At 50.1% G+C, this 26780-nt stretch overlaps 1 protein-coding gene across 2 annotated transcripts in view; it reads right to left on the bottom strand.

Annotated features, from left to right (window-relative positions):
* Positions 1-526: 526 nt before the first annotated feature.
* Positions 527-26780, bottom strand: part of MAML1 (mastermind like transcriptional coactivator 1) — a 64068-nt gene continuing 37814 nt past the window's right edge. Inside the window, exons 2-5 of one of the 2 annotated variants that reach the window (XM_059695648.1) lie at positions 13596-15008; positions 9910-10149; positions 7090-7186; positions 527-3899 (exon numbers count right to left, since the gene is read on the bottom strand). In XM_059695648.1, coding sequence (XP_059551631.1) covers positions 2920-3899; positions 7090-7186; positions 9910-10149; positions 13596-15008 — 2730 coding nt within the window. In that variant the 3' untranslated portion in view covers positions 527-2919. The remainder of the gene's footprint in view (positions 3900-7089; positions 7187-9909; positions 10150-13595; positions 15009-26780) is intronic. The other variant, XM_059695649.1, reaches the window with a different exon arrangement.

Genomic DNA, 26780 nt, shown 5'->3' on the forward strand with positions numbered 1-26780 from the left:
CTCCTCCTTCCCTCACAGGCACATACACCCTAGTCTCTAAGGGACACCATGAAGCTTGCAACCAGGGGAGCAATGGGCAGCGGCAGCTTATCCCGGGCCAGCTCCCTGAACCTGTCCGCCTCCAAGGCCCCCGTTTCTCTGACTTCCCAGCCCAGGTTCTGCTGCTGCTTCTATGCCCTGCCTTGTTTCACTCTCCTAGCTATATTTTGCTTTAATCAATTCTTGTTTGCTTTTCTACACTTTGTCTCTTGATTGAAATCTTTCCCTCGAGAAGGTAAGAATGGAGGTCTTCCCTCACAATAGACATGAAGACATGGGGAGAGCCCGAGTGACGTCAGTTCTAATTTCATATCTACCTTCAAATCCCAGCAGTTACTGAGGTAAACCAAACCAAACCCCCGCCCCTATGCTCAGTAAGAAAACAGTAAAATCACAAAAGAAAACCAGCTACCCAACAAAGCAGTCACGGCCCACACCACACTGCCCACCCTGCAGGCACTGCCATGTAAAGTCAATACACAGGCAGTTTCCATACTAGCAAAATACTTTTATTATTTTATAATGATAAAACGAGAGCCAGGATTTCTTTTTGGTGTATACCAGAGTTAAGGGAAGTAGAAGAATAAGGGGATTAATAGGATTTTTATGTACTTTGATGACAATAAAAAGTTAATACCAATTGTTTGTCATAAAACTTATCATAGCTCCCCAGAACACATATATAAAGAATCATAGTTTAAAAATCTATAAAAGTAAAAAATATACAGTCAGAAGCTCTAACACTTATTCCATCTTTAATATAAAATTGTAAACATTTATTTACACAAAGCAAATGTGTTTAACAAAAGTCCGAGCACCCTTTTGAGTCATGGCTCCTGGAAGATGGGGGGAGGGAGTCTGCACTGCAGCGGAGTCCTCTCCTCCCCAACTACCCAAAAACCAGGTTCATAAATAAAGCGCGGGCAGCTCCCTGGGGGGACCCCAAGCATCACATTTTATTGCTCTGACACTTCAGCAGTGAGAAGCCTGCTGTCTATCTAGGTGGCCCAGGACTAAGGCTGGGGCAGCCCTCCCCCGGAGGGAGGTGGAGTGCCCTGGGGACAGAGGTGAGCAGCAGCCAGGGGGAGACCAGAGAGGAACAGGGGCCCATCATTAGCCTTCACCCACTATTTTTGGTAGAAAACCTGCTGAAGTCACCCTCTTCCCCTTCAGACTGGGGAACTCACTCAGAGGGTGGAGTCTTCACTGGCTCTATGATTCACTCATTCCCTTCTTCAAAAGCTAAATTCAGCATCAGGGAAAGGCAGGGAGGGCAGTTAAAGGGGAAATGGCCCAACAACACCATTTGTGGTGAAAAATGGCTATTAGAGAAGAGGATCTGAGGGTCCAAGTACCCCCAGCAAGGCACGGCTGGTGCAAATCATTACCATATGTGTACAACCCCCAACCCTTCATCCCAGCCACTCAGGCTGGTCACACGAATCTGTTCCTTGGTCAGTTCTTTACGCAGGACGCTCCTTGACTGAACCATTTGGAGACTCCAGGGAAATGGAGCTGCGGTTTCTCGAGACCACTCTGCATACAGCTTCTCTCCATGGACCGCTTTCTGTCCATCACTGAAACGTCTCACCCTGTGCTGACCACTTTGCTTTCTTAAACCAAAGTGCTCTCTCCACCTTCATTTTCCACAAGCAGCCCACTCTTAGCTTAGTCAAGTCCATTCATTCATAGACCTTACGGAGAAATCCCCCTGAATCTTTAGAAAGGATGTGTTAGTGTTATAAAGCAATTACCTTTAAAAGTGCAATCATCTGACGTGGCAGTGGCAAGAGTAAGAACACGTGGAGTTCAGGGCCTCCCTGCAGAACGGGGCACGCCTTTCGCCTTTCGCCTTTCGCCCTCCTTCCCCAAAGCGTTCCTTCTGGGGAGGGACACCGTCTCCCCGCAATGCTGGGTCTCCCTAAGGAACTGCAGTGACTCTTTCCCCCCTCCCATCTAGTAAACTGTTGCCTTAAGAAGGTTTTCCAGTTGGGCTGGAGAAAAAGGAAGGGCAAGTGGGGTGAAGGAAAGACATCTGTGCACAACTCAACAACGATCACCTTCTAATACATTAAATATACGTGTCAGAGAAACTAACTGCAGAAGGTGGGAAGGGACAACAGAAGGGGACACAGGAATCCTAAACATCCCACTCGCGTAGAGCCCGGGGCTGCTGCCAGGTGTGGGAGGAAGGATTCCTCCAGGGTCCCCAGAAGCACGCGCTCTGGGGGAGGGGCCCTGCCATCTCGCAGCATCCTGAGCCCCTGGCACATGCGGCCACAGACTTACTTACGGAAAAGGTTTCCAGTGACACTCCCTGAAAGCCGACCAAGAGCAAGAATAAAAAAGGCTCTTCCAAGGAAGCCCTAGGTTTCCAATGCCACCCAATCAACTCAAACCACCACCTATTCTGCTTTAAACTTTAAAAAATTTCATCTTTTACTATGCTACAAATTGCAAGTAATTCTGCTATATAGTTTCAACAAAAACTTGTCCCCAGCATGAGGGCAAGAGGAGAAATCTTGGATTACGCCAACCTGATGGCACAGATTTTTATAAGCCTGACGTTGTGGGGTTTCACTGCTATAACTGTCGTTTTTTGGTCATTTGGGTAGAAAACCACCTGTAGAACCCTGTCCTGCTGTCCCAACACCAGGTAATGACGCCAGCAGATGGCCTGGGGCCAGCCCGACAGACCACACCGCTGGGTTGGAGGAGGGGCTCTGCAGATCCTGGCCAGGTGGGGCCTCAGCTTCAGCCTTTGCTCTACCCACCCAGCACACCGGGCTGTGAGCTTTTGGTCCAAATAGTTGCTCATTGTTGAATATGAGAACAAAAATACAGGATGTATGAACACTGAAAACATCATAAATCCTCCCATTACTGAGGCCCCAAAAGGTCGTCCAAATCATTCATCCACTCTTCCGAAGTCCTGTTCTTCAGCAGGGAGTCGATCAGATCGGCGTCCCCAGCCATGCTGGACAGCCCGCTGCCACCCGGCTGCCCGCTATAGGCAAAGGGCAGCTCCTGGCCCGAAGTCCGCACAGGGTAGGTTTGGGTGCAGTGCAGCCCTGCCCGGCCGCCCATGGGTGGGGCAGGGCTCTGGCTGAAGGCCCCCAGGTCAGGCCCACCAGGGCTCAGGCCTGGCAAGCCCTGTTGTGGGGCTCCCTGGGGAGGTGCTGGGGCGGGGGCACTGGTCCTCTGCTGCGCACTCACGGGAGTCAACATGGGCCCCGCTGCAGCTGCTGAGCTCATGGGGGCCATGGGCCTGCTGGGCATCGTCTGGGAGAATTGAGAGCTGGACATTTTCAGGTGGGCCTGCTGCATGTGGAAACTGGAGGCTGCTGTGAAAGGGCTTATGGTGTTGCTTCCTTGGGTCTGGCCACTCAGGTTCGGCATTCCCTGATGTTGCCAGGAAGGATTCTGGCCTCCCATGGCTGCCGACACCCTTGGGACCTGTGGCTTAGTTAAACCAGAGTTCAGGGTCCCCTTATTGTGCTGCTGGGAGAGGCCAGAGCTCCCCAGAGAGTTCTGTCCATAGGCAGCTGAGACTGAGGTGTTCTGGCCCATGTTGGTCTGCCTTGGAATGTGGGCATGTCCATTGGTGGCCTGTGGTGGGGGCTGGGCAACTATCTGGGTTATGCCAGAGGCCATGCCATAGAGGCTGCCCTGCGGCATGCTCTGGGAGCCAGTGAACTGAACGACACCCCGATCCTGCTGGCCTGAGTTGGAGGAGAGAGAGGAACCTGACGAGTGTCCAGGGCCCATTGGCATCAGATTCCCGGCCTGAGGGAATCCTCGAGGACAGCTGGAGTTTGACGGACCCAAGTTGTTCATGCCAGGCACGGTGGCAGAAGACCCTGGAAGACAGAGAAGATTCTGTCAATCAAGTTGGCATTTCTTGGCCACCACAGAGGAGACACCTCCATGACCCGAGGTGCAGCTGCCAGCCTATGGGCACGAACAGCAGAATCAGAAATCCAGTGGGACCTCAAGGAGGAGAGCCTTGGCCAAGGGCCAGGTCTGCAGCAATGAGGAGATCAGACAGCTGCAGAGGAAGGGCACAGCGAGGAGAGAGAAGCCAGTGGATTTGACTGGCTCACCCTCCGAGGCCCACCCATCTCTGCTCTGTGCAGGCCCTATGCTGGGCACTGGGGGCTCCAAGGATCCACCTCAGGACCTGCCTTTGGGAGGTGAGGACTCCATGTGCTGTGACAGGGTTACAACAAAGGCCAGGCAGTGGCTGTGGGAGCACAGGGGATGAAAGCTCAATGTCTGGGAGACTTGGGGAAGGCTTCAGAGAGATGGCGACGAATATGTTGGATTTTAAAAGGGTAGACATGCCCGACTGGTGTGGCTCGGTGGTTGAGTGTCAACATATGAATCAGGCCCTAGCTGGTTTAGCTCAGTGGATAGAGCGTCAGCCTGTGGACTGAAGGGTCCCTGGATTCAATTCTGGTCAAGGGCACATGCCAGGTTGCAGGCTCGATCCCCAGTAGGGGACATGCAGGAAGCAGCTGATCAGTGATTCTCTCTTATCTTTGATGTTTTTGTCTCTCCCTTCCTCTCTGAAATCAATTAAAAATATGTTTTAAAAAAACAAAAACATGAATCAGGAGACTGCAGTTCGATTTCCAGTCAGGGCACATGCCCGGGTTGGGGGATTTGATCCCCAGTAGGGGTTGTGCAGAAGGCTGCCAATCACTGATTCTTTCTCATCACTGATGTTTCTCTCTCCCACCCTCTCCCTTCCTCTCTGAAATCAATAACAATTTTTTAAAAAGTTCTACTGCTAAGCAAAGTAAATATTCATCTATAAAAGAAAAAAAGGGTAGACAGAAGTTTAGCAGTTTGGAGAAACAGCTAGATATAGAGACGAGTGTATGCAAAGGTATGAAGTTATGAAAGGCAGTCTGTGTGGGGAAGTCTGTGGCTGGGCTGTGGCGAAAGCATCCAGCTGGTTAGAGACAAAACTGAAGAGACAGCCGCAGCCAGATTCAGAAGAGCTGTGGCTGCCATGGGAAGGGCAGGGCTGCAAAGCCAAAAGGTAACTGGATTGTGACTGTGGTTTAGACAAGATTGTGACTGTCCTGCTGGACAGCTGTTAAAATCACTTAGGTGAGGGGTGCACACAAATGTGTCCCCCCCACCCCCAGGGTGACAGGAAGAATGCTTGAGCTTATTCTTCACACCACAGACGCGCAGGGAACAGAGCAGTCTAGACTGCAGTCAGCAGGCATTTATAGAGCACCTGCTCTGTGGTGGCGCTGTCCTGAGGAGACAGCAAGAAATGTGACAGACAGGCTCTGTCCTTTGTCCTCAGGGAACTTGCTGTCTGGACCTCTGCCCTAAGCAATGGATTCATGGTGACAACACTAACTGAGGCGGGTTTTTGTGGGCAGGAGAACGACTAGTCAGGAGTTGGCCTTACCTGAGCACCTTGTTGCTCCTCTCACTCTCTCCACCTGCACCTAACTAAAAACTGGGTGGAGGAAGAAAGTCTATTTCACTCCCACTGACAGCCCACAACAACCAAAGATGGGATGAAGGCAGGAAAGCTGGCTAAGACCCAGGCTTCTGCGATGCCTGCTGACCTCAACTCCTCAGTCCTGGTCAGCATGCACATAGAACTCCCCTGGGCTCTTCCAGAATGCACAGCTGTGGTCAGTTTCTCTGAGACACTATAGTGAGAGTCACTGACCAAGAAAAGGACAGGTTTTGAAGATATTCCAAGAAGAGCAGACCACATTTCCTTGCATCTCTCAACTGGCATCTCTATGTATTTCTAGAGTGACAGCCTGAGCAGTGGCAGCCAGGTTCCCTTGCACATCTGACACTTGACAGCTGAGACCCCTCAGAGTGCTTCCTTCCTTTCCTGGTCAGCTGTCCAGGGCTGATGCTGCCACTTGTGTCACCAAAGTGAGCAGAAAGGAAAAAAGAAGCAAAGCCCACACAAGTGCATTAAGTGTCTCCTTATCTGGAAACGTGGAGAGGTCATTTTGCTGAAGCAAAGAACTTTCTTAAGAATTACAGAAATGGTGCCAGAAGATGGTTTGACTTTGGATGGTGGGCACACAGTGCAATATCTAGGTAACATATCATAGAAATGTACACCTGACACCTATATGATCCTATAAACTAATGTCACCCCAATATCCTATATAATAAAAAAAAGCCTATTATGCTAAGTGTCCAGTCATCTATTCAACCAATCAAAGCGTAATATGCTAATGATATGCTAAGGCCACTCAACCGCTTGCTATGACGTGCACTGACCACCAGGGGGCAGACGCTCAGCTTGCTGCTGGGGGCGGCCCATCAGGACTGAGATGGGCCAGACATGCCCTGGAGCCCTCCTGTGGTCCCTCCCCCGGCCCGATCGTGCACCGGTGGGGTCCCTCGGCTTGGCCTGCACCTCTTGCAATCTGGGACTCCTTGGGGGATGACGGAGAGCCGGTTTCAGCCCGATCCCCCAGGCCACTCCCCTCGGGAGGGTGCCAGACACAGGGCTCACAGCTGACAAGCGCTGCTTTGGCAGCGCCAGCCTCTCCTGATCGGGACTGATTGGGCATGAGCCCACAGCAGGCGCAGTGGAGCCAGGATGAGCGGGAGCAGCAGGTAGGAGCTGCAGGCGGCGTTGGACTGTGGGTTTCAGCCCGATCCCCGCAGGCTACCCAGAGGGGGTCCCACACGTGCACAAATTTGTGCACTGAGCCTCTAGTATTAATAAAATTCAAAGAATTACAGAAGCCATTTCCTATTGATATCTTCCAACTAGACATGATTTTGCTTCAAAAGATTGTATAGCCAGGGACACAGCCAAAGTACTTAGCTGAAGTGGTCTGCCTCTCTGACCCTCTTCTGGCCTGCAGGGTGACTAGAAAGCAGGCTCCATAGGCAGACTGAAGTTTATATGAGCAAAGTAAACTCATAGAGCACCTAGCAGAAAGCTGGGCAGATAGCAGGAACTCAGCACGAGTGGAAGAGACCACCTGCTCTGGGCATGCCTACCTTCCCCTGCCCCACTCCATCACCCAGATGCCCCCTCACCTGTGAACTGCCCAACTTGCTGTGGGAAGGTGCTCTGTGTCGGGTCTTGGTACTGGGGTGGTGGGCGGGTCAGATGGCGCTGAAACTGCTGTTTCTCCTAGAAAATTCCAAGAACAGAACAAAGACCCACATAAAAGAAAAACAGTGTTAGATCAGAGAAAAGAAAACTGTGCAGGCTTGTTACTCACAGACAAACTCCTGAGGACTATCTCATATAATGCTCACAATCTCATTTTGGGGGGTTTTAATAAACACTGAGGTCTAGCCGGTTTTCTCAGTGGTTAGAGCACTGACCCACAGACTGAAGGGTCATGGGTTCAATTCCAGTCAAAGGCATATATCTCAGTTGCAGGCTCGATTCCCTGGTGGGGCTCATGTAGGAGGCAACCGATCAATATGCCTCTCTCACATCGATGTTTCTCTCTCTCTGTCTCTCCCCCTCTCTTCCACTCTCTCTGGAAAAATCAATGGGGAAAAAATATCCTCAGATGAGGATTAAAAACAAACAAACGAACAAACAAACAAACAAAATCACTCTGAAGCACAAGGATGGGGCTGAGCTAAGGAGCAATAATTAAAAAAAGGAAAGGTGAGTTTTTAAAAAAGGAGGGCAGATCAGGAAGATACAAATCAAAAACGCCACATGGTATACCACTGCACATGCACTAGGTGGCTAGAATAAAAAAGACAAGTGTGGGGAAGATGTGGAGAAACCGGCACCTTCATACACTCTGTGGGCATGTAAAATGGTGTAGCTACTTTGTAGAACAGTCTGGCAATTCTTCAAAAGGTAAACACAAGAGTTACCATAGGACCCAGCAATTCCACCCCTAGATAGACACTCAGAGAGCTGAAAACCTATGTCCACAAAAAGTTCAGGAAACAACCCAACTGTACCAACAGATAAACTGATCCATAAAATATGACATATTCATACAACAAAATATTATTCAGTCATAAAAAGCAGTAAAATAATGATACATGCTACAACAAGGTTGAACCTTGAATCCTCTTACATGAAATATTCACAAATAGGAAAAACTATAGAGACAGGAAGTATATTAGTGGTTACCTTAGGCCTGGAAGATGGGGGAAGTAACTTTTTTTTTAATATATATTTTATTGATTAAGATATTACATATGTGTCCTTATCCCCACATTATCCCCCCCGCCCCGTTATCCGTGTCCATTGGTTAGGCCTATATGCTTGCATATAAGTCCTTTGGTTGATCTCTCCCCCTTACCCCCACCCTCCCCTACCTTCCCTCCAAGGCCAGACAGTCCAATCAATTCCTCTCTGTCTCTGGATCAGTCCTTGTTCAGGAAATAACTTTTAATGAATTTAGGGTTTAGGGTTTCTTTTTAAAAAAATATATTATTATTGCCCTAGCCAGATTGGCTCAGTGGATAGCGTGCCGGCCTGCAAACTGAAAGGTCCCAGGTTTGATTCCGGTCAAGGGCACATGCCCGGGTTGTGGGCTTGATTCCCAGTGGGGGACTTGCAGGAGGTAGCCAATCAATGATTCTCTCTCATCATGGATGTTTCTAGCTCTCTGTCCCTCATCCTTCCTCTCTGAAATCAATCAAAATATATTTAAAAAAATATATTTTGGAAAAAAATAAAAAATATATTATTATTGATTTCAGAGAGGAAGGGAGAGGGAGAGAAAGATAGAAACATCAGTGATGAGAGAGAATCATTGATTGGCTGCCTTCTGCACACCCCACAACCCCGGCACATGCCCTGATCAGGAATCACACCACGATCTCTTGGTTCATAGGTTGATGCTCAACCATTAAGCCATGCCAGCTGGGTAGGTTTTCTTTTTAGGTGATAAAATGTTCCAAAACTGTAGTGATTATTGCATAACTCTGAATATACTAAAAACTATGGGATTATTCACTTTAAATGGGTTGTGTGTCATATATAAAGCTGTTATTTAAAAAACAGCAGAACCGAGGTAGTGATGTGGGTTTCAAAGTCATTCTCAATCAACTTGAACTACTGGATGGCTAGTTCTTCTCTTATGTTCTTTTTTTTTTTTTTTTAAATCCTCATCTGAGCATATTTTTCCATTTATTTTTAGAGAGTGGAAGGAAGGAGGAGGGAGAGAGAGAGAAAAAAAAAACATTGACTGGCTGACTCCTGCACATGCCCTGACCAGGGCCAGGGAGGAAACTGCAACCGAGGTACGTGCCCTTGACTGGGAATCGAATCTGCAGTGCTTTGATCTGTGGGCTGATGTTCTAACCATTGAACAACCCAGCCAGGGCTTCTCTTAAGTCTTAAAGATGTAATTTAAAATCCTGAGAACCTTGGCACCTTTGCACTTTACTTGGTGACCAAGTGGATGAACTGTAGGACTTAGAGGGAGCTTGTTGGTCCTGACTCTACAACCCCAGGACCTCAGGCAGGTCTTCACTTCCCTGCTTCACACTCTTGACCTATCACAAACTCTACATTTACAACCAAGCTTGGCCCACAGTAAACTGACGGACTGGGAAGCTCAGTGCATTGGCAGGTGCCAACAAAGGATATGGAAAACTGTCCCAAACACACATAGTTTTAGCCACAGATTCTGCCTTCATTAATCCCCACTAAATGACATAAAAGCTGCTTCTGACACAGGCCACCACTGTCTGAGAAATGCCACTCACAGAAAGGGGTTTAAAAGGGCAAAGCACTCTAATACCAAACATGCACCGAGCACATTCACATGGCACCCCGCTGAGCTCGTGGCCACTGCAGTGCCTTGGGAGGCAGGAGGAGATGTGGGGGAGAGGCGGGGGCGGGGACGGTTTTCTCCCACTTTTCTTTACCTGCTCTGCCAGAAGGTGCTGCTGCCTTTGCAAAAACTGCTGTTGGTGCAAATGCTTTTGCTGCTGCTCCCTCTGTTTTTGTTGATCCAAAAGCAACTGATGCTGCTTCATTACAGCTGCCTGCTGCTGGCCACTGAGATAGGGGGTGCTGCTGTGAGTGCTGGCCACTGACACAGTGGGCGGCTGGGTCCCCACGCTGGAGGCCTGGGCTGGCACAGGGACGTTGGGAGGGTTCTGCTCCTGTCAACACAGAGAAGGGGGTTCCCGAGTCAGGTGGGACACGGTGAAGTCTGTAAGCCCTGATCAGGACAGAGGGGCTCCATCTGATGCGAGCCTAGCTCCCTGCAGATGACCACAGTGCAGCAACCCTACAGGGCTGGGCCAGAGACCAAGACAGCAAACACCTGAGCCTCCAGGCCCAGTAATGCAGTTACTAGCAGCTTGCTAGCTTTGCTTCCTGTGATTTGCCAGGGGCAAGGGTGTGATTTTACACTTAAGCTCATAGGTTTGCAATAGCTTCTGTAAGCAAGTATAGCTTATACATCTTTACTCACCGGGATGCACAAGTGCAGGTGGGCCCCAAGGAGGAGCGCTCAGAGGGGCTTTGGGTGAGGAAGACACACCATATTCTGGGTTTGCAAACCTTGGGTTACTGGTGATGGGGCTGTCCCTGAACTGCCCGAAATTGTTTTGTCTGCCCACTTGTATACAACATTTTTCTGGGAAGAGACTGCTTGGATTTTGTCAAATACTTATGCTTAAAAAATACTAAGTATTGATGAGAACTTTAATGAATATTTTCAATTAATACATGGACCAAAAGTGAAAGTCATGTCAAAGGTTATCACAATGTTATTGCAACATCACTACTTCATTTTAAAATAACGAGGGGAAATTTAACTCAAAAAAGGAAAAAGGCAAATTATTATTTAGCAATTATTATTTAGACAAGTTCAACTTCTTGAGCTCCTTTCTAGTCCTTACTCATTTGTATACTTAATCTGTACAAGATTCTAATCTTAGAGCAGACAGATTCTGATGTAATTTCCTCACCCCGATCTGCAGAAGCTCACGGGCTACAAGACGCTGAGGTGCAAAGTGCTACTAAAATGGCAGTCATCACTGTCCCATTCTTTCTTTTTCTTTTAAATATATTTTATTGATTTTTTACAGAGGAAGGGAGAAGGATAGAGAGTTAGAAACACCGATGAGAGAGAAACATCGATCAGCTGCCTCCTGCACACCCGCCACTGGGGATGTGCCCACAACCAAGGTACATGCCCTTGACCGGAATCGAACTGGGACCCTTGAGTCCGCAAGCCGACGCTCTATCCACTGAGCCAAACCGGTTAGGGCGCCACTCTTTCTTAAAGTTGCTGCTTGCTAGTGGCTATGCAGCAGTTTAATGGCTGACATAAGTGGAAGTTTCAACATTTACACATGCATGCTCCTGTTGAAAGATGCTTAAACTGCTTCTAGTTTTGGGCTATTAGATATAAACATGCAATGGATATCTGGTATATAACTTTCTCTTTTGGGGGGATTATTTTTTGCAGGTTTATAATGTGCCAATGCTTATGAATATTTTTATGGCTTATGAAAAATACATAATGACAAAATTACTTCCCAAAAGCACTGTGCCCAGTGAGCATGCCAATCTGTTACCAGCTACAAATACACAAAGGCACACATAAAGTATTCACTGCAGGCTTGCTTACAGTAGTGAAGAACAGGAGACAACGCACGTTACACAACTGTTGTCACACAACTGTGAAAAAGTTTCAATGGGTCTGATGTGCAGATGTGGAAAACAGCCCAGGACACACTGTGGAGTGAGCAAAGGAAGTGTGCGCAACCTGTCTTGGAGGAAGCCAGGGACATCTGTTCCTGTCTGAGGTCCAGCCATCAGAAGGCTCCCAGAGAGAAGGCATCTTAGAACATAGCTGAGCAGAGCAGAAACGTAAATCGTGACCATGACAGCACTGGCACATGACCATCCTCCCCCACAGAGCCAGGTGGTTCTGCTAGGCTTGTGCATAAGGACTAAAGAACCATGGAACTCAGAGATGTTAGAAAGCAGCACCTAAAAGGTTATAAGCTTACTAAAACTTATAAAATATTTTGAACAAAGAGATCTGAAAAGTGGTTAAAAGAAGAAGCCTCTAAGAAGCACATTAAGGCTGAACTTTACCTGCAAAATCCAGCCACAAATTACTTTGTGTAGCATAAAAGAAACACAAGACTAAGTGCAGGTGATGCCTCAAAAATGTGTATAGTTAAAACCAAAGGAATTTTACCCTATTTTTGTTTATTAAGACTCAACCAGGGCACATGCCCAGGTTGTGGAGCCAATCCCCAGTGGGAGTTGTGCAGGAGACAGCCAATCAATGATTCCTCTCATCATTGATGTCTCTATCTCTCTGTCCCTCTCCCTTCCTCTCTGAAATCAATCAAAAAATATATTTTAAAAAAATATAAAAAGACTCAACCTAGGTTTGCTTGATCAATTTTCACTCCCAAGGAGTCTAAGTGATAGGGGAGAGGGCATGTAATAGGAATAGGATCACAGTTGTTTAATGATTATTGATAAGAGGTTTTCTTACAGACCCTGGGAAATGAGGATGTGCTGCAAGAAGAAAAACAGAGCTGTAAAAAGATGAGACACCTTGGGGCCCAGATGGGGCCATTGCTCAGGAAAGAAAATGCATTTTGAGAACAGACAAAGGATAGGATGAGATTTGATTTTGTTGCTCTGTCTGGACCCTGGCCCCTCTCCGGGAATTTGCCTCAGGAATGCTGACCATTCTCTAGTCCCAGGAACTGGCAGGAGCTGGGTTTTAACACCATTGAAAATTAACCACCTTTGTCATGGGATTTTAAGACCTGGAAGGAGACACATGGATCACAGACCCTGCAGCCCTTATCCTGCCCCTTCCCCTTGGCATGCAGCTTTCTTCCTTACCTATACTAATAAAAGAGTAATATGCTAATTAGACCAGGAGACCTTCCGGAGGTCCTTTCAGACAAAGCCATGGTGGTGGGGACGAGGCAGAGGTGGTTAGGAGCAATCAGGCCAGGAGGGAAGGGCAGTTGGGGGTGATCAGGCTGGTGGGGTTGGGAGCCAGTTGGGGGCGAGCAGGCCAGCGGGGAGAGGGGGCAGTTGGGGGCCATGAGGCCGGCAGGGGAGGGCAGTTGGGGGTGATCAGGCTGGGGGGGGGGAATTGGGGGCGAGCAGGCCAACAGTCAGAGTGGTTAGGGGCGATCTGGCAGGCAGGTAGGTGAGCGGTTAGGAGTCAATAGTCCCGGATTGCGAGAGGGATGTCCGACCCCGAGGGGTCCCAGCCAGATTGGAGAGGGTGCAGGCCGGGCTGAGGGACAACTCCCCCCCCCCCCAACACACACATGAATTTTGTGCACTGGGCCACTAGTCCCTATATAATCAGCCGGCTGGTAGGAGGGGTTAGAGAATTTACAGGGTGACCTGCTGCTCTCTCCATACTGCCGGCATTATATGATTCAACCCTGTCTCTGATTAATTTGGCTCAAGTAGTGACAGGCGGCCTGGACCCATTTGGTGTCCAGGATCAAAAGGACAACCGCAGTGGCTCCCCGCCTCCTTCTCTTTGCTCCCCAGGGACCTGGTAATTACAGGGATGCAGAGTAAGAGAGCAAAGCCATAGGCTCACCTGGCTGGGTGGAACCAGAGATCGGAAGGGCATATTTCCCGGCTTTGGTTTCATCAGAAACAAAGAGTTCTGCTCACTGCTCAGATGAGGGAGCTGCTGGGGAAGATAAGCCATCAGGGATGTCTTGCTCTGACCAACCCCAGGGCTGCCTTGCCCACAGTCCGCTTTGTAATGAGAAAGGGGCTTGGTGTTGCCATAGTCCAGCATCGACCCTTGGTTAGTCATGGCGTTCTGGCTCAAGTTACTTGGTGGCTGGTGACTCAGCAGGTTTCCATGGCTGGGCTGGAGGTAGGGGCCTCCGGGACGAGGGGCGCTCTTGTTCACATTGGGCATCATGAGCAGTTTGGAGTTGGTGAACTCTTGCTTGTAGCTGGGAGGGCTGGCAGGCTTCTCCATGGTGTAGGGAACATTTAAGGGACTGTGGGAGGAGCCCGTCTGCTGCCAGGTGGACATCTGGCCTGGTGCTGGTGCTGGGGCAGGCTGCTGTGAATTCTGGAGCATCTGCTCGCGTTTCTGCTTGGCGGCGATCTGCTGGAGCTGGTGGGCAGAGGACAGCTCTGAGGCCACTCCTGGGCCCTGGCTAGGCAACACCACACTGGAGATGGCTCTTTGTGCATTCTGGGCCTGGGCTGATGCCGGCATCAGGTTGGGACTGGGATTTTCTGCCCTGGGCTGACCAGAGGTGTGGAACAGAGGCTGAGAGCCCCCTAGGCTGGATGTATCTGTGCTCACAGGCCCAGATGAAGGACCCATAAAGGTCTGTCCTACAGACCCAGTCCTCACTTGTGGAGAGCCTAACTGTTCTTGTTCAAAGGCTGCTGGAGAGAATTCTGTCTTAATATTAATGTCCTGTGCCAAGGGGGCCTGTGTGGCAGAACCAGAGGACTCTGGGTCCTTCTTCTCCTCAAAATCCTCAGTGAACAGATCCTTCATGTCTTCATCGGGCACCGACCTGTTCAGCTCCTCGATGAGCTCCTTCCACTCCTGCTCGTTCAGGTTGAGGTCAGGCATGAGGTTGCTTTGGGATATGGAGCCTCCGGCCCCTGTGATCATGCAAGGCAGATCATCGACAGGCTCCTGCTTCAGCTCTTTATTCAGGCTCAGAGGAAAGGACTCACTGGGGTTGCTGCCTCCATTCAGGTGGAGGTGCGAATCTGCCAGACACTTCTTGCTCATGGAGTCCAGTCCCAGCGAGTGCTTCCCGCCGGCCTGCAGGGCCTCTGCACCTGGCTCCTCAGGCTGACTGAGGGGGGAGGCTGGAGGCAGGCCATTGGAAGAGACACCTACTCCCATGGGAGCCTCCCGGCGGGTCTTCTTGTGCCCAGAAAAGAGGTCTCCATAGCCATTCTGCTGACCGCCATTCTGTGGGGAGGTGGTATTATCGAGACTCCTCTTCACCGTGTCATGGAGATGCTAAAAAACATGGAAAAGAGTGATTATGTGCACAGCAACATGTAAAAGGCCCTCTGCTTCTCAGGGTGACTCAAACTAGGGACCTGCGGCCCTGCCGTGCTCTCCTAATGATTTTGCCTAGCCAGTTTACACTCCCCACTCTGGGAACCCCTCCTCCCATTTCCGGGTCCTGGGGCCTCGCCTGAGTCAGGACCACTAACTCAGCTGTGGGAAAGCAACCCAGTTAGTCGATGGGTCAGTCCCTGGACTTTTGCAGGACACAAGCTTGATGCTGCTCAGTCATTCAGGGTGAGGGTGTGCCCAACAGTGGAACAGAGGAGAAAGAGCCAGAGGATACACATATATTCTGAGGGCATCATGTGAGTCTGGATCTAATTATACCAGAGACCAGCCATTCCCCAGCCCTACACTGGCCTTTCCGCCTATGGGAACAAACACATCCCTTTTTGTGTTTAAGCTGTTTGGCTAGGACAGGGGCCCTGGCAGCACAGGCTCTTTCTCAGGCTTGGCGCGGGCTGGCCACCAGCACAGGCTCCACCTTGTTGCACGGGCCAGTGCTAATGCCCTTCCCAGCCTTTCTAGAGCTTTGCTCAGCCCCACCCCTTTCCTCCCACTTTTCTCCCTCTCCTCCCTGCCAGCCATGAGCATCTTCTAATCCCCTGCACCCAGTCACCAGCCTTCACAAACCCTCTGTCTTATCAAGACCATCTGGTCACAGACGGGTCTGTCTGCACTGATATTCTTGCTTCCCCATATCCTCAACTAAATTAATTCAACTACTCATTTATAAAGAGTCTGCCTTGTGCCAGGAACAAGTGCTATGGACTATCAAGACAAATAGGGTGGTCCCCTCTCCTCATGGGCTCCCAGTCTTCTAGGATATAGGACATGCAGGGACATGGCTACAGAATAAGATGAACGGCTTATGCAAGCAGTAGAGCTGTAAGCACTCTGACAATGTAGGGGCTGGAATTTCAGGAAGTAGGATGAGGAGGAGAGAAGGTAGTAAGTGTCTTCCTACTATTTCCCCAGTCTCATTTTCAGCTGGCAGGACAGGACTCTTCCACTAACAGAGGTGCCTAAACTTAGCCTCTAAACACTGGCTGCTCCTTTACTATGTTTACTCTTGTTACATTTTTGTCCTTCACCCCCCACCCTACCTAGTTCCATGGTTCCTTCCCACTGACTATACTGAGCTATTTACAAAGTTCCAAATAACAAATTTCACTATTATCTTTAAACAGATTTCAGAGGAGTCAGAGAGTAGGATGTGCTGTTGTTTCCCAGCTGCAGAGAAGGGCCATAATGACCTACCACATCTGCCCTAGGAGAGAGTGCAGGAGTATCGTAACCTGGTTCCTATCCAAGGCAACACCGTGGACACCAGCTCTTAGCAGCAAACTACTCACTAGGCACTAATGCACGAGGAGTAAGAAAAAGAGAAGGGCAACTTTCTAAATCTACGAATCCCCATTCTAATGCTCCCATTCCTTCCCCCCCACTTCAAGATTTTCTTTATTTCTTAACTGTTAAAGCCAATCGTATATTGCTCTAAAATCCCGGCTGAGTACTTCTTTAAATTGATATCTATGTACTTAAATTAGCTCCGAAAAACCTAGTAATGTTTGATAAATGAAACTGTAGGGAAGAGTAAGAAAACATGATTCTAAGACCAAATCTCAAGCATGCAGCCAAACCCTCCGTTTACATTCTTTTCACTTTACTTTTTTTGTAGTTTCCTCTGCTTCATGCTGCCACCTAGTGGTGAGAGGGGGAAAGAAGCCATACTCCTAAAATGGAGCCTTTATAAGATCCATTGTTTGAAAAGTTTCCTTTGGGGATGGTAAATTTATACTCATTTAATCTGTCAGAAGGAAATCAAAACGGGTTATTAATTTTTCTTGAATTTTTATTCTTTCTATTGTTTTCTTTTTTTAAAATATATTTTTATTGATTTCAGTGAGGAAGGGAGAGGGAGAGAGAGATAGAGACATCAATGATGAGAATCATTGATTGGCTGCCTCCTGCACGTTGCCTACTGGGGATCAAGCCCGCAACCAGGCATGTGCCCTTGACCGGAATTCAACCCAGGACCCTTCAGTCTGCAGGCTGATGCTCTTATTCACTGAGCCAAACCAGCTAGGGCTAGTTTTCTTTATGAAAAATCATTTGTTCCTCAGTGTTGTGTTTGGGCTGTCTGTAAACCTGTTCAGTTTTCCATTTTCCTAAGGAGGAAGATGGAAACCTAAAAGGTCAAGGCGCTTGATGAGTCAGCTGGTTGCCCCAGATTAGAAACAGAATCCTTTTTTGCCCTAACAATTATAAAAGCTACCACTCCTTCTTTCAATATCCACATGCAAACAGATGCAGACAAGTTCCAAAGCAACAACTTAATTTTGCAATATGAATTGCATTTACCCAAAGGAAACACCAGGCCATTGTCTCAACCCCTCTCAGAACTTGACTGCAATGATGCAGACGGACAGATAGGGAGAGGGAAAGTGGTGACCTGGCGGATTTTTAAGCCGTGTGCATATGCAGGAGTGCCTGATATGTGCAGGGCACTGCAGAGAGGCATGGTGAGTGAACAACAGAGCCTCATCTCCAGGAATTCATAAGAGATGGGAAAATGGCCTGAACAGATTACATAAGAACGAACACAGTAATCACTTGTAAGTACATGGCTGGCATGTAAGAGGGATTAAAAGAGGATTCTGGGAGCAGCACGGAGTGAATCAGAGCTTCAAACTATAAGACAAAAAGCATTTGTACATGGCTGGCATGTACAAATGCACATGCTTGCTTCAGCATAATGTGGTATTTCTGGGTGCTCAGCTCAGAGGTTCCTGTCTTAACTATCAAGTGGTCTCCGGCGGCGGGGGGCGGGGGGGGGGCCAGGGCTCCGGGAGGATCTGGTTCTGGGATAAAACCATCTGGTGCTTGTTTCCTTCACAAGGGGTTTTGCTGAAGAATGCTGCATGCCTGACAGTAAACTGGAGGCCCCACATGCTCACCCAGCCAGGCTTGCAGCAATGAACCCTGAAGGCTTGACTCCCACCCTCGCCTGTGCCACCCCCATCTTCTATTCTGAAAGAGGGGCCCCCACATATCAATGCTGCTCCCAGTCAAGCTGGAGTTGCCACACGTTGTGGACATAAAATCAACATCCTGACACCCTGCTTGACCTACTAGGCTTACATAACAGTCCTCTACTTCCTCTCTTCCACCATCCACCACTGAAATTCCAGTGTGCTCTGTAGTCACACTCCCCCAAATGATAACCCCTATCCTCTTTCACTCCGAGTTAACGAGCAGAGGCAGCTGGTTAAGACAAGGGGGGCTCGCTCATCCATGCTCCTTACATGCTGTCAGCCACGAAGGGCAGCCACCAGTGCTCCCTGCCCCTTCTCATAGGCATTCACTTTCCCTCCTTCCTCTTCTGTCATCCTCCTATCAGCCAAATGCCCCCGCTCCCCAGCTGCATGTTAGTCCCAAACCACGTGGCTTCTATCATCTGGAACTGACTGGCTGTTGGATGTGGGCGAAGAAAGGGAGGGCTTAGGAGGACTGCTTTCTCCAAGGCCAGAATGATCTTCATGATGTTAAATGCAGCCTACATTTTTAGTCTTTCCCTCTCCCTTTCTGTCCATCTGCCTCTTAATAATTCCCTCCATCTTTAAAGCTCTTTCCTTATATTTCTTTACATTATCTTTCTTTCTCTTCTACTTTTATGGTTGTTTCTTCTCAGACTCATTTAAGGTAGGTGTAGGTCTCCCTTTCAAATAAGTATCAGAGACCTCTCCTCTCTTCACTATGCACACACTACCACTGACCTCATCCATTCCCGTCTTCAAATTCCTATGACTGAACATCACACTCAGAATAAACCCAGCTTCCTAGGGACCGAGTGCCGATCCACCAGCCCTCCCTCCCCTCTGGCCTCTTTCATGGGCCTCCCTAAGGTGCACCGCCCCCTGCCCCAGTCACACGGGCCTTCTTTCAGTTCCTCCAATGCACCTGCTCATTCTGCCTCAGGGCCTTTGCCCAGAATTGATGTTTGTTTGCTTGTTTATCCTCACCTGAGGATATTTTTCCCACTAACTGTTTAGAAAGTGAAAGGGAGGAGGGAGGGGAGGGAAGAGAAGAGAGGAAAGGGAAACATCCATGTGAGAGAGACACATCCCGCACACACCCTGACCAGGGCTGGGGATCAAATCTGCAATCCAGGTATGAACCCTCGACTGGGAATCAAACCCGAGACCCCTGTTGTGTGGGCCACTGACCACCACCAGCCAGGGCCAGAATACCTTTTCCCTTTGTCTTCTCAGGGGTAGCTCCTCTCTTCAGAGTCATTCTCTGAAAACCTACCTACTCCTTCCCCACAGTCACTCTCTATCCCAAGGGTGGGCAAACTTTTTGACTCGAGGGCCAGAATGGGTTCTTAAACTGGACCGGAGGGCCGGAACAAAAGCATGGATGGAGTGTTTGTGTGAACTAATATAAATTCAAAGTAAACATCATTACATAAAAGGGTACGGTTTTTTGTTTTTTTTTAGTTTTATTCATTTCAAACGGCCAGATCCAGCGGGCCGTAGTTTGCCCACGGCTGCAGTCTATCCTATTTTCTTGTTAATCGCCCCACCGGAGGCACTCATTTGAATGGGCATGGCTCCCCCCAGTTAGAATGAAAAGCAGATACCCCAGTGCCTAGCACTCCATAAATATTTGTGAATGAATGTGTCATCTCTAACCTAACCACGTTTGAGAGCTCCAGACTCCTGTCTGTCCAACTACCTACCCGGTGTGCTCTACCAGGGGGTACACAGATACTTAAGGCTAAATCTGTACAAACCTGCAGCAGTGTCTCCCTAGTCCTATTTGCCTTTCCTCCGTTCCTGCCTTGGACAATGTCATGACTATCGACCCACTAAAACAAACTGGAAACCAGGAAGCCACTCTTGCCCTTCCTCCTCTAGTTTCTGGACCCAGTCAGTATCCTACCCCTGTTGAGTCCACCTCTTTAGCATTTCTTGAATCCACATGCTTCTCTCCTTTCCTTAACACCAATTTAACTGACTGGAATTATTCTAACCTTGTCTAAAGCTAGTCTACCTTCATCTGTGTTCCACATTATGGTCAGAGAGTTCATGCTGAAGGGCAAATCTGATCCACTCACTCTTGCCTAAAGCACTTCCATGGCACCTTGTTGCTCTGAGGTCTATGGTTCTGAGCTTAGCTCTGCTGTCCTTCTGGCTCTGGCACGAGTGTAACTCCCTCCCAACTCTCCAACCACACCAGTGGCGTGGCTCATTGGAACTCCTCAAAATATAGGCCAGAATGGAGAAAATCATATCTTTTTAAGGTAACAATGGTTACTATTGGAAATTTCAACCTAATACCATGCTGGCTTTTCCTTTGCTCCTGAGTTCTTCTAGCACACTGCACATATACTCAGGATCCTCAGGAACCCTGTGTAGGAGAAGATCCCCGTTAGGTAAAGTGAGTCTATTTTTATGTAACTTTCAAGGCTTCAATGATTTGAGGAAAAATCCTGAAAATCCAAGTCAAGTAGCAACTTTAATAAGACACGGATTTGGGACAAGTCCTGACTTCCCAGTGTGCCTTGCTGAGCACTTTGCACTTGTACTTACTGTTCCCCAATGTGTTTCAGAAACTTAGTCCACCTACAAAGGCACCCTAAGGCTGGGTGCCATTGCTCTTGTTTTATAGCTAGCTGATGGATGTCAGAGACTCCATGAGATTTTCTGAGGACTGAGGAGGATCTGCTGCTGATGCCCCTGGTCAGACTGAGGTGAGGCTCCGTTTAATCCCACTTCCACCTGGGAAGCTAAAAGAGGATTCTGGGAGCAGCACGGAGTGAGTCAGAGCTTCAAACTATAAGACAAAAAGCACCTCCCCTAGCACAAAGAGCTCCATCAAGATGTCCTTAGCAGAAAAACAGACTGTGTTATGAGGAAACCCCCTATACCAGTGTCACAAACATTTCTTTGTAAACTATTTAAAGGAAAATTATCACAGATCTATAATCTGCTACTATAGAGTCTCCTTTTAAAGACGTGATTTATCTTACTAGTTTGGTACCTAAATGATTTAGGAGCATGGGGAGCACTAAAGAGATCTGCAAGCACTAGTGCTTGCCAGTGAATTGCCGATAAGGATACACCAAAAATAGTGTATTCCTGAGAACTGCCTTTTCCAGAAAACTTTAGTTTGGTGCCTACACATTTTACTATCACCTTTTAAAACTTTCGTTTTTAAAGAATTATAGATTCACGCCCTGGCCAGGTAGCTCAGCTGGTTAAGGTGTTGTCCCATGCACCAAAAAAATTTAAAAAGCTACACTAATAAAAGACAAAGACTCAAATTGACTGTACCTTCGCCACATCCAAGTCACGCCCACCAGCCAATCAGAGCAACTATATGCAAATTAACCCAACCAAGATGGCAGCCGGCAGCCACGGAGCTGGAGCAAGCAGGAGGCTTGGTGCCCCGGCAATGGAGAAAGCCAAGCTTCCCGCCTGCCCTGGCCAGCTGTGGCCTCCGCAAAAGGCAACGAAGTTTCAATTATAGAGGATAAATAAATCCCAGATACCTGCTTCTAGCCAGCCTCCACTGGGAGCTTGGGTGCAAACAGCCATCAGCCCCTCACCCAGGCTGGCCAGGCACCCCAGTGAGGACCCCCACCCTGAAGGGACTGTGGCCAGCCTGAAAACAGCCATCAGTCCCTCACTCAGGCTGGCCAGGCACCCTAGCAGGACCCCTCCCTCCCTGAAGGGTGTGTGGCCAGCATGAAAACGGCCCTCAGCACCTCATCCAGGCTGTCCAGACACCCCAGCAGGACCCCCACCCTGATCCGGGACACCCTTCAAACCAGCCAGCCCCACCCATGCACCAGGCTTCTATTCTATATAATAAAAGGGTAATATGCAAATTGACCCTAACAGCAGAGAGACTGGGAATCACTGGTCACTATGACACACACTGACCACCAGGGAGCAGATGCTCAATGCAGGCGCTGCGCCCTGGTGGTCAGTGTACTCCCACAAGGGAAACTCTGCTCAGCCATGAGCCAGGCTGACGGCTGCTAGTACAGCGGTGGTGGTGGGAGCCTCTCCCGCCTCCTCAGCAGCACTAAGGATGTCTGACTGCAGCTTAGGCCTGCTCCCCAATGGCAAGTGGACATCCCTCGAGGGCTCCTGGGATGCCAGAGGGATGTCTGACTGCCAGCTTAAGCCCAATCCCCCGGGGAGCGGGCCTAAGCCAGCAGGTGGTCATCCCCTGAGGGGTCCCAGACTGCGAGAGGGCACAGGCCAGGCTGAGGGACCCTCCTGGGTGCACAAATTTTTGTGCACCAGGCCTCTAGTAAGATAAATAAAGGTTGTAGGTTCAATTCTAGGCACATACCTAGGTTGTGGGTTGCATCTCCAGTTTGGCATGTATAGGAGGCAACCAGTTGATGTTTTTCTCTCTCTCTTTCTCTCCCTTCCTCTCTCTAAAATAAATGGAGCATATCCTTAGGTAAGGAAAAAAAAAAGAATTATAGATTCATAGGAAGTTGCAAAGAGATTACAGAGAGGTCTCCTGTTACTCTTCACCCAGTTTTCCCCAATGGCTGTATTTTACATAATTACAGCACCTTATCAACGGGGAAGACCACAGTTGGTGTCACTGGAGCATGTAACTCACATTTTTAAAAAAATATATATTTTATTGATTTTTTACAGAGAGGAGGGGAGAGGGATAGAGAGTTAGAAACATCGATGAGAGAGAAACATCAGTCAGCTGCCTCCTGCACACTCCCTACTGGAGATGTGCCCACAACCAAGGTACATGCCCTTGACCGGAATCGAACCTGGGACCCTTCAGTCCTCAGGCCGATGCTCTATCCACTGAGCTAAACTGATCAGGGCTGTAACTCACATTTTTTAAATAAAAAGTTTGGCCATATGTTTTACACAATCTCTTCCTATCCTATCTAATAATAGACAAACATTGACCGTACCTTCGCTACGCCTCCCATTGGCTAATCAGAGTGATATGCAAATTAACCGCCAACAAAGATGGCATAGGCTCCAAGCCGCGAGCGAAGTCTGATGGCTCCCGGCAGCGAAGCCTAAGGGAGGTCCTGTGTGTTTATGTCTCCCGTCAGGCCCCAGCAGCCCCAAGCCCTGCCACCTCGGTGCTGGGGCTGCTGGGGGCTGGATTGGAGACACAGACACACAGGGGAGCCAGGCACCCAGCAGCCCCAAGCCACTCCAGCGGGCCTAACATGGACCCGGCTGGGAGCCGCAGGGCCAAGCAGCGAGGCACAACCCACCCACTCCTGCGGGCTGATTGTGGCAGTGTGGACGGGACTGGGCCAGGCCGTGGGGGGCGAGCAGGAAGGCATGACCTGCCCACTCCGGCAGGCCAATTCAGCCTCACCTCTCTGCCGCTCTGCCGCCGTCGCCTCCGCAGCTGCAGTGTTCGGACCCAGGCCCGCAGTCTGCCCTGGGCTCTGCTCAAGGAGGGGCTGGGGGCCTGGGGTTTACTAAACTTTACTGGAGCTGCTCCCCACAACCCAGCCCCTGCCCCAGAACCATGCTGCCCGCAGCAAGGCGCCCCAGCAGTGTCCTGACAGGTGGGCGGCAGGAGAGCCAAGTAGAGCGGGGTCTGCAGGGAGCCACGGAAGGACTGGGCTGCAGGAGCCAAGCTCCCAGGGGTCTGAGGAGAGAGCCTGAAGGTAGAGGAACCTTCGGCAAAGCGGCCGCCAGGAGCCGTGGCCATGGGGTCTGCAGGCGCGCACAGGCCTCTGCCTGATGGGGGATCCTGGGCAAGCACCATGGCTTTGGCTTCGGGGAAGCAGCTGGCCAGGAGGCGGGCGGCCCAAGGGGCGCAGAGTGGCACCAAGGTGGGGTGCACTGTAGGGGGCTCAGGCCTGGGCAGGGTGCTGGCGGGCAGATATGTGCCTCGCCTGCGGAGAGCGAGGTTCTGTAGTGGCCCCAATAGGTGGGAAACAAGAGGCGGACTGCAAGCGTGGAAGGACGCCCGGCTGAGGGGCGCGGACTCGCAGCCCTGAGGCAGGGGTGGAGGGGCGGCACCCCCTCAGTGGAGGAGCGCCGCACTGCTGGGTACCCCACTGCGGTGGTTTGGTGAAGCTCCCAGCGCTGACTGGGCCTCGCCACGGCCTGCACACTTGAGAGGCCAGGACACCTGCTCCCACCTTGGCCCCAAAACAAGCCTGCGTCCGCCCCGCCCCCAGTTCCCGCCCCGCCCCATGGGGGTGCACACCTGCACAGTGAGTGCAAGCCTACCTACCACCTGCTCCCCAGAAGGGGGGGCAGTAAAGAATGAGGTGAGGGTGGGGGAGAGGAAAGAATGTGGAGCATCCATGATGAAGAGGTGCTGGAGAATGAGGCTTGGAAGCCTCACGGGGAGGTTTGTTCTGTTTGCCCCGCGGCTGTCCCTTAGGAAAGGCGGAGAGCCGGCTGTGAGGGCTCCCTGGGAGAGGAGTCCAGTTCCATAGCCAACTGGAATTGGCCTCAGATTTCTGCTCTGTAAAATGTGTTAAGCGTGTCCCAGTGCCTTCACTGAGCTTTGAGGGCCAATTGAGATACTATATAAAGAAAATGAGGGAAGACATGAGAAAGAAAAGGAAGGGCGGGCAACACAAAAGAAAGATTGGAAGGAACCTGCAGACCTATTGTCACTTAAATAGGGAATAGAGTCAATAGTGTTGTAATGATGGTATGAAGCCAGGTGGGTACTGGAAATATCAGGGAACACTTTGTAAAGTATATGATTACCTAACCACTGTTCTGTAACTAATATAAAACCTGAAACTAATACAAAATAATATTGAGTGTAAATAAATGAAAATAGGAGTGAAATTTTCCTAAATTTCAAAGTTTAAATAAATAAAGGCTATAAAGGAAGGAAGAGGGAGAATAAAAATAGTGTTTTTCATTTTACCACTTTATTATCTTTTCAGTACATGAAAAAGACAGTTGTCTTTATATGGTGCTTTTATGTTTTCTAAGTCATTATCTCATTTGATGTTCAGGGCAACTTAAAGACAAGATAATTATTCCTTCCACTATTCAAAGAAAGAAAATCTTGGTGCCTGGCCCCAATGATTCAATCGTCAAGCCCTTATTGTAAAGCAGGGTTAGTGAAATTTTCTGTGAAGGGTCATATCTATACTAATAAAAGCCTTGGGGGTGATCAGGCCGGAAGGGAAGTAGTTAGGCGTCAATCAGGCCGGCAGGGGAGCTGTTAGGTGGCGGTCAGGCTGGCAGGCTGAAGTAGTTAGGGGCAATCAGGCAGGCACGCAGGCAAGCAGTTAGGAGACAGCGGTTCAGGATTGTGAGAGGGATGTCCAACTGCCGGTTTAGGCCTGATCCCGGCAGTCGGACATCCTGGGATCAGGCCTGTCAGACATCCTGGGATCAGGCCTAAACCAGCAGTCAACATCCCCCAAAGGGTCCGAGATTAGAGAGAGTGCAGGCTGGGCTGAGGAACACCCTGCTCCCGTGCACCAGGACACTAGTCTACACTAATAAAAGAGAAAAATGGTAATTGGCGTACGACGCTACCCTTTTCATTGGCTAATCAGGGCTATATGCAAATTAACTGCCAACTAAGATTGGCAGTTAACTGCCAACAAGATGGCGGCTAATTTGCATATGTAGGCACAATGCAGGGAGGCGAAAGGGAAAGCAGGAAGAAGCCCCCTGCCACTGACAGTGATTGGAAACCCAGGGGGGAGCTAAGAGCTGGGGGGCAGGGCAAAGGCGGCCCTGGGGCTGCCTTTGCCCTGCCCCCCAGCCATGATCAGAGAATCAGGCGCCTTTGCCGCCCTGGCCAGTGATAGCAGGAAGTAGGGGTGGAGCCAGCGATGGGAGCTGGGCACGGTTGAAGCTGGCAGTCCTGGGAGCTAGGGGTAACTTGCCTGGGCCTAAAGCGAAGCCCACGATCGCGGGGCCGCTGCAGCTGTGGGTCCCCGCTGCCCGAGCCGGACACCTCAGCCAGAGGCGTTAGGCCTGGACAGGGGCGGAGCCTGCAACCGCGGGGAGCTGGGGGTCCCCTGCCCAGGCCTGACACCTCTGCCGGAGGCCTCAGGCCTGGTCAAGGGGCCGATCCAGTGATTGGTGATCGGAGGGTGATGAGGGTCAACTCCTCTGGCCGAGGCATCAGGCCTGGGTGGGGGGCGGAGCCGGGGATTGAGGGGATATGATGGTCCCCTTGCCCAGGCCTGAAGCCTGGGTCAGAGGTGTCAGGCTTTGGTGGGGGGATGGAGCAAGCGATCAGAGGGAGATGGGGGTCCCCTGCCCAGGCATGATTCCTGGGCCAGAGGCCTCAGGCCTGGGTGGGGGCCAGAGCCAGTGATCGGGGGGAGATGGGGGTCCCCTGTCCAAGCCTGACACCTCTGGCGGAGGCGTCAGGCCTGGGCAAGGGGCCGATCAGGCGATCGGAGGGTGATGGGGGTCTACGCCTCTGGCCGAGGCATCAGGCCTGGGCTGGGGGCAGAACCAGTGATGGGGGGAAATGAGGGTCCCCTGCCCAGTCCTGACGCCTCTGTCAGAGGCGTCAGGCCTGGGCAAGGGGCCGATCCTGCGATTGGAGGGTGATGGGGGTCAACGCCTGAGGGCTCCCAGTATGTGAGAGGGGGCAGGCTGGGCTGAGGGACACTCCCCCCCCCCCCAGTGCACGAATTTCGTGCACCAGGCCCCTAGTCCTATCTAATAAAAGAGAAACATGGTAATTAGACGT

This window comes from Myotis daubentonii, chromosome 5 (genome assembly GCF_963259705.1).
Source record: "Myotis daubentonii chromosome 5, mMyoDau2.1, whole genome shotgun sequence".
Classification (NCBI taxonomy): domain Eukaryota; kingdom Metazoa; phylum Chordata; class Mammalia; order Chiroptera; family Vespertilionidae; genus Myotis; species Myotis daubentonii.